Here is a 7,448-nt window from a genome sequence, read left to right as displayed (position 1 = left end):
TTCTACTTGTAATACGATGGAGCTGATTTATCTCGGCCTCTTATAAATATTCGGTTTGTAAATTGTGCAATTGTCCTCAAATGTCGACATAAGTTTTTATACGGTGTCCTTCAAACCATTCAATACCATGGAAATTTTTACTGAGCCAATTGTTTTGAGATTTTGAACGGGTGATAGCTCGGTAAAGGAGTATGGTTATGCAATAATCCAATGAGCGCAATGGTCGTTATTTACGGAGACAATAGCAACTTCTTTTGGAAAAAAATCTTCCTCCATATTCTTGAATCCTTGTATATCAATAACGATATTCATATTTATAATTGTAAATGCGAGAAAGATATATATATATGAATAACTGGTAGTGTAGTGTATACACTCAAAAAGTAGTACCGACTGATGATTGAAGTTATATGCTCATAATGTTTAAGCTTTTCGTTTCTATAACATCCGTTCTTATAATGCTTGTTCCCGAAGTTCTTTTTCCTATAATGCCTATATTAGCCTACTACGAATTCTCTCTCTCTCTCGTTCTTAACCACCATAGTCTACAATCACCTATCTTGATGCATCAATCTCCATAATATTGTCATATTCGGCATAAATAATACAATTTATCGTATTTTCTAATGCTTCTTCGAAACGAACTTCGATTCTAACATTACCATGCTTCATTAAATTCCAATGCGTAGTATCATTTGCTGAAAGGTCCGGTGTAAGATCAAATGCAAAAAGACAATAACCGTTTGGATAATTCTTACGAGAAATAGCATTGCCCTCGTTTAAAAAATGAATTCCTGTTCCAGAAAAAAGAGTGTGATAGGCCTTCATATATAATTTCTCCTTTGTAAAATCGGGTTGTAACGATTTGCTAGGTATTTGTGTATCATCCACGTACAGAGATAAAAAATTAATTTTGTAATGATGAAAATTAAAAGGATTCAGCATACGATTACCGTTAAATGCTCTATTATCGACAAAACCGATAATTAAACGTTTCGGTATTTGGCCTAATATCACATTGTCGAGCGTTTCACCGTATATACCACTGTGTATAGATATAGGTTTCACTTCGACACGTGTGAGGGGGTATTTTGCTGTGGTTTTCGCAAGAGCTTTGGCACGTGCTAACAACATACCAGGTGAAATTTTTGAACGTTTAACAAGAAGTGTAGCATCAATTATATGAACTTCGAAATTTCGTTCGGTTTGATCCATAAGGCAGAATGTATCTCTCGATCGCACTATTCGTAAACGCATTTCTACACCATTTATTAAAAATCTTTCTTGATTAAAAACATCACAGCGTAAATGCCCCATAAGATCAATTTTCGGCTGTCAATACGCGTCGTTTTACAAGGCCATTGTTTGCGTTGAGTAGATCATCCGCTTTTATCTTCGTACCACAATACGCTTGTTAAATGAGAGTTTTTAGCAGCAGGACCATAATTAAGTAATGTCTCTATGTAAGCTCTATAAGCGTAAGCATTATTCGGTGGTGATATAAGTTTTTGATTGAAAAATACATCTACCTGATTGAATAATGAATGCATAAAATTATTCACAGGCCCGACATAATCAGTGGTATCTCCATCTTTTGAAGGCTCTTTATGAATCGTTGGCCTTATTTGGACACTGATGCTTAATATTGTATGCGGTAGATCGATGTATTTTTCTCCTAGTCCGGGTGTTCGGTACTCGTCTTTAGTTTCCCTTCCGCGACAGCGACTGCTTACGAAATCGACCGAATTCACGGATCGTTCCGCAGCGCGATAGCGTACCGCGCAATCTTCCTCGATCAAGAGATTAGAAATCAATGGCCGTTCTAACGCAACGACACGTGCACGTATCGTCTCGCCACCCAAGTTTATCATCGCGTCGTCAGTCGAGTTACGACAGCAGTTTGTTCGCGAGTCTTCGCCTGCACTTGAGGCTTTCTTAATAAAGAGTGTAAAAATCAGAGAAACAGTCGTTTTCTCGACCAAGCCCCTTCGACGTGGTTACCTCGGGAACGCTTGGGCAACGATATCAAGGCTACGCCATTACAATCTACAAGTAAGCGCAGCACGATCGTTAACACCGGGTACTACAAATTCTATAGGTGAATCATCAGTTAACAATGATATTGGCTTGTAGTGTATCCATTGTGAACTTTCGATTGTGGCTTGCGTTGGTGGAACAGTGAATAATTCCAATTCCGATTTGAGACATTCGCATGAATGAGTGTGTAAAAAAGACATATTTGCTATTATTTTACGGCGAATATATTAATGAAAAATGTCAACAACAGTACGATTGTTTCGAGAATATCTCTTTTTCTTTTTATTTTTTAACGTATTTGTCTTAGATCGAATTGTCTTCTTCTTTTTCTTCTTCTTCTTCTTCTATTCTTTCGCAATATGACCACTGTCACGGGTGTGTTAATTAAATGTTTTATTTTCGACTCTCTCATGGATTTATATCCTGATCCTTTCATAAGAATATCGATCTTTTCTTCGGCTTTCCGTTTTAAATTTGTAGCTGAATCTTTCATGCGAGTATTAAAAGCTTCTTTGAATGGAACATCTTTTTGTATTACATCGCGAGCTACGTTCATTCCAGAACGAACAACTTCTTTACCAATTGCCTTCGCACCTTTTGATAAAAGAGGTAAATCACGACGAAAGAGGCCTCCAAGGAAACTACCAATTCCATGACCGCGTTGATTTGATGTACCAATGTACACATGTTCAATTCCGCTTTGCCGACCACCGCCGTATTGGATATCAAAATATTCATCATAGGCTGTCATTTCTTTTAATGTATTATTTAATCTAATCTTTTAAAGTGAAGCGTTACAGTCAATGTGCCATATTCGAATGGTATAGGTTGCCCAAATTCATCTCTTATATCGATCTCAATTGTTTGAAAAGACGTATGAAGTAGAGGTATATATTTAGCCGTTGAGAAACTTTTATGTTTGACTGAACCATAAACGTATGCTTCTATATCTAAAGGTACGGTACGGAGCAACGGTGTTTGCACATCACCTATAATGTAAGGTTCACATATATCCGTGTATATAAACATTGAAGTAGGTAACGCTCTGATTAAACTAGCTGGTCTAGATGATACCTAAGACATATCATTTAACGATATATTATATTCCTTCGTATTATATCCGAATATCCGTGCCAATGTTGGAGATAGAAAGAAAGTATGCTCGTTATTTACACAATGTACACATGAACGCTGTGCACTAACATAGTCATTTTTATTTACTGTAAAAGTTAAATGATCTTTCATCGATGTTTCATTAACTGTTTCGACAAGATCATCGATTGAACGGTACAATCCCCGTGGCACAATGTAGTGTTCGATTCTATTTTGATTCTACATCATTTTTAAGAACCTCAGATGTATAGAACAAATTTCTTCTTACTGTGGTTTTTTCATCTTTCGGGAAATGAAGAAATGTCATAGGTATTTGAATATCTGTTAGGGATACACCCCATTCGCCTTGTAAACGTAATTGATGCGGTAAGCGAGTAATAAAATGAGTCGTTGTATTATCCGGAAAATATGAGGCACTGCTATTACTAGGCAGAACTATGTAAAAATTATTCCTCATTATAGATATTTATTTGTTTTTTATATCCTTAGGATTTATCTACGTATTAAAATTTTCTGGAAAACCATGCCAACTAATGAGAATACGTTTCGAACGACCCCGACCCTTACTTCGAATTATTTTCTAAACTGTAAGATTTGTCTTTGCATAATCTCGGTGGATTCTAGTTAATTCTTCTTCGTAAAAGAGCCCATCTATATCTTCGCCGTGAAGATCTCTTAAGAAGTAGACTGGCGGTTGTTGGTGTGTGGAAACGCGTATTATAAGAAATATCTCTTTACTCCAGCCACCTTCGTAACCTTTCGCGAACGCTGCTTTGTAGCTACTGATTCGCACAAGGTCTCCAACCTTGTATTTAGGAACACGAGTACGTTTACTAGCATATCGGTGAGCGAGATGTTGTTCTAACAATCCGAACATTATTCAATGTTACATTACGCGGAGCCATTTTAATAGCGGTGTGATACGAGCGATTGTACGCATCAACAATATTTTGTAGAATATGAATATATCATTTATTTTTTGTAAATGTAAAATATCTCCACATGTGCTCCTTCAGCGTTCTATTGAGGCGTTCGACAACTGCTGCTTTCACCTATATCGTTTATTTTTTGTAAATGTAAAATATCTCCACATGCGCTCCTTCAGCATTCTATTGAGACGTTCGACAACTGCTGCTTTCACATCCGGATTACGAGCTACACGAAAACCAATTTTTTCGTTCTTCAAGAAAAGTTGTGTAGCTGCGCCTGTAAATTCTTTACCACGGTCAGTCTGCAAAACAATAGGACGTCTTCCTTTACTGCGTGCCAGTATACGTGCTAATGCTAGTGCAACACTTGCGCTTGTTTTATTACGCAATTTTTCAACCCAAGCAAATTTACTCAAAACGTCGATAATGACGAGCAAATACGCATAATTATCGTTATAATTTTTAATTGCGCGTAGATCCACGATATCTGCTTCCCACAACCATTTGATAGTTTTATTTCGGGAAACAGTTTTATTAGTTTCATGCAATAATTTTGGTGCTCCGGAAAAAGATGCTGGATGAGAAGGGTCGTAATAAATTGTTTCTAGTTTTTTCATTCTTACAATTTAGATGCCTTTCTTTTTTTATTCAAAAGAGATCAACTTTCCCAATTATTGGCGCTACAATAGTTCTCACTGACGTTATCGGTATTATCCGTCGGAACCTCGCTTGAGTCAGATGTTTGGCTCGCTGCTGTAACACCGCTTGACAATATGATATTCGGTACTCGTAGTGTGCTAATGGCGTTGCCAGGTCTTGGACTATCTGACCAAAGATCTTGATTTCCTATAAATTCACGAGGCACCTTTACACTACGCAGAAATGCGGCAAAATGATGTCTTCCGACAGGTCTTGCCGTTTTTCTGGAGCGCATAGTGTCATTTACAAGATCGACAATATTAGATTCGGCTACTTTTGTACCGTCGATAGAGACACCATATTTATCCCAAACAAGTCTGTCAAACGCATTAGACTGTAAATGATTTAATAAAAGTTTAGCTTTTTGCCGATATTTTAACGGCACACTAGCCAAAATGAATGAATCACCCATCCGATCTTTTTCTATTTCTTTCATCTCCTCCCCATCTGAGTAGATAGCAGATTTGACAGTTGCATTATGCTTTGCTTCTTCTACGAAGTATAAATAACGCTGTAGTATTTGAAGGTAAGCCTTGCATTTTTCTCTTTCATCCACAAATTTATTTGAATTGAGAATTTCACGCATTTCTTCATCTAACCTGCTCAATGTAGTACCAGGCGTTTGAATTGTTTTATTATTCAATACGTGAGTTAATTGCATGACTTTTTCTTCCGGTACCAAAACCATTTTTTTTGCGTGTTCCATTATACTTTATTTCGGAGCTATAAGGCGGGATAATACACTACCTAGTATAGGTGCTAGTAACAAAGGTAAGAATCCACCCCGTTGCACGATCAAGCGTTTTTTACTCTTCCAAGAATCGTTTTTATCGGCGAGTCGACGTAATATGGCGGTAAAACGTTTCAAACGTCGTTTATATGGTTGTTTAAGTGGTACATTGCCGTGTAATATATTTAAAGCACACTCGCATATGCATCTAACAAGTTTCGGATCAGCCTTTTTCAAGATAGCAATACGTTACTCGTTAGTGAGGTGACGTAACGCTTGTAGTATTGCAGCGTGTTTTTGGCTGAAGATATGAGCGTTTGGTGCCATTACAAACTTATTGAATTTGAAGTTTGAAAAATATATTCACAATCCTTTTATTGTTGTATATAATTTACATTTACAACAATCTTTAATTAACGGTATTGGACCATCAATATGCGATTGTTGAATCGATAGGTTATAATGTTCTAAGCACCGCCAATAGCCACGCACTTCTGGGTCTCGTTTTATATACTCGGGGAGCTTATCCCATAGATAATCTATGTGATTGCTGAACTCTCGTAATAATATAACCTTTGGTATAAATTGTAATTGTTCAGCAGTCAAGTCGTTGATAATATTATCACCCGTCAATATGAGAAACATTTTAGCTACTGACAAGTAGAACCCAGGAGCGCTGCAGAAGGATCTGAAAGAAGCTAACAGAGTCAAACCGACCAACCGAGGTAGCATCAAATGCTACAATTGCGACAAGACGGGACACTATGCTAAAGACTGTCCCAGCAGAAAAGGAGGATCCGAGAGCAGCAAGAGCGTCCCATCAAAGGAGCGGAAAACGGACTGACAGGTGGGACTAATAGATAAAAGTCAATCGCATGGCCGAGCTGAAACAAAATCTGAGGACGTCGAGCGAGCGGAAGAAAATGAAATTCAAGTGGTAGACGGAGAGGGCGCATCTTCGGACGAAGCAGAAACCGATGACGAGGGGATCTACTTTATCGACACACAAAGCGAGCCCCGCGATGAGTTTCAACGAACAGTAAACCTTCAGAGTCAGAATGAGGTCGATAAATTTTGTGTGGCTAGGATAGATACTGGATGCCCAATCACTCTTATTAAAGAACAATTTCTTAAAAATAGAGATATGCGAGCCCCGGGGCATGAGTGGAACCGATTTCAAGGAATAAATAATTCAAAGCTCATTATTAAAGGATTGGTAGATATAAAAATTACCATCGACGATACAACCAAGGTGATCACGATGGGAGTTGTTCCCAGTTCCACGATGTCTGCTCCTCTCTTACTAGGCCGTGATTCATTGAAACTTTTCGGATATAAACTAACTAGAAGTCCCGGTTTTGACAGGGCAGTAAGCGAACTTCTGAATATAGATTATTATAAGCAAAAAGCGCGATATCTAACGACCTTGATATTAATCCCTCTATTCCCAACAGATACAAGCGCGCAGTAGAGAACATCTTCCATGAACATTACTGTGAGTCCAGCGGGCCCGAGTCACCGAAGGTCAAAATGGAGGCCACTTTAGTAATAAAAGAAAACAGTCTTGTGCAGTTTGGGCCCAGATGGCTGGGATTCGCTGAGAAAGAGATGGTTTAAGAAATACTCGACAAATTATTGGAAAAGGGAATTATCCGGAGGAGTACATCTGAATACGCATCGCCAATCGTCTTAACGAAGAAAAAAAATGGAGAGATCAGAATGTGCATCGACTTTCGAGTCCTCAACAAAATATTAGCGCGCGATAATTACCCGCTTCCGCTGATTGAAGACTAATTAAACAGTTTAAGAGGCAAGCACTTCTTCAGCAAACTAGATCTAAAGGATGGATTTTATCACATCGCGATGTCACCAAATTCGGTGAAATATACGTCGTTTGTGACCCCAATGGGGCAATTTGAATTTTTGCGCATGCCGTTTGG

At 38.1% G+C, this 7,448-nt stretch overlaps 1 protein-coding gene across 1 annotated transcript; it reads right to left on the bottom strand.

Annotated features, from left to right (window-relative positions):
• Positions 1-555: 555 nt before the first annotated feature.
• LOC108780337 (uncharacterized protein F54H12.2-like) lies at positions 556-1,215 on the bottom strand. Its single transcript, XM_018548008.1, has one exon. It carries the CDS (start codon positions 1,213-1,215, stop codon positions 556-558), a length of 660 nt encoding a protein of 219 aa, XP_018403510.1.
• Positions 1,216-7,448: the final 6,233 nt, after the last annotated feature.

This window comes from Cyphomyrmex costatus, unplaced genomic scaffold, assembly GCF_001594065.2.
Source record: "Cyphomyrmex costatus isolate MS0001 unplaced genomic scaffold, Ccosl1.0 scaffold691, whole genome shotgun sequence".
Taxonomy (NCBI): domain Eukaryota; kingdom Metazoa; phylum Arthropoda; class Insecta; order Hymenoptera; family Formicidae; genus Cyphomyrmex; species Cyphomyrmex costatus.
Note: the sequence above shows the minus strand (reverse complement) of the source record. Positions and strands in the feature narration are given on the sequence as shown.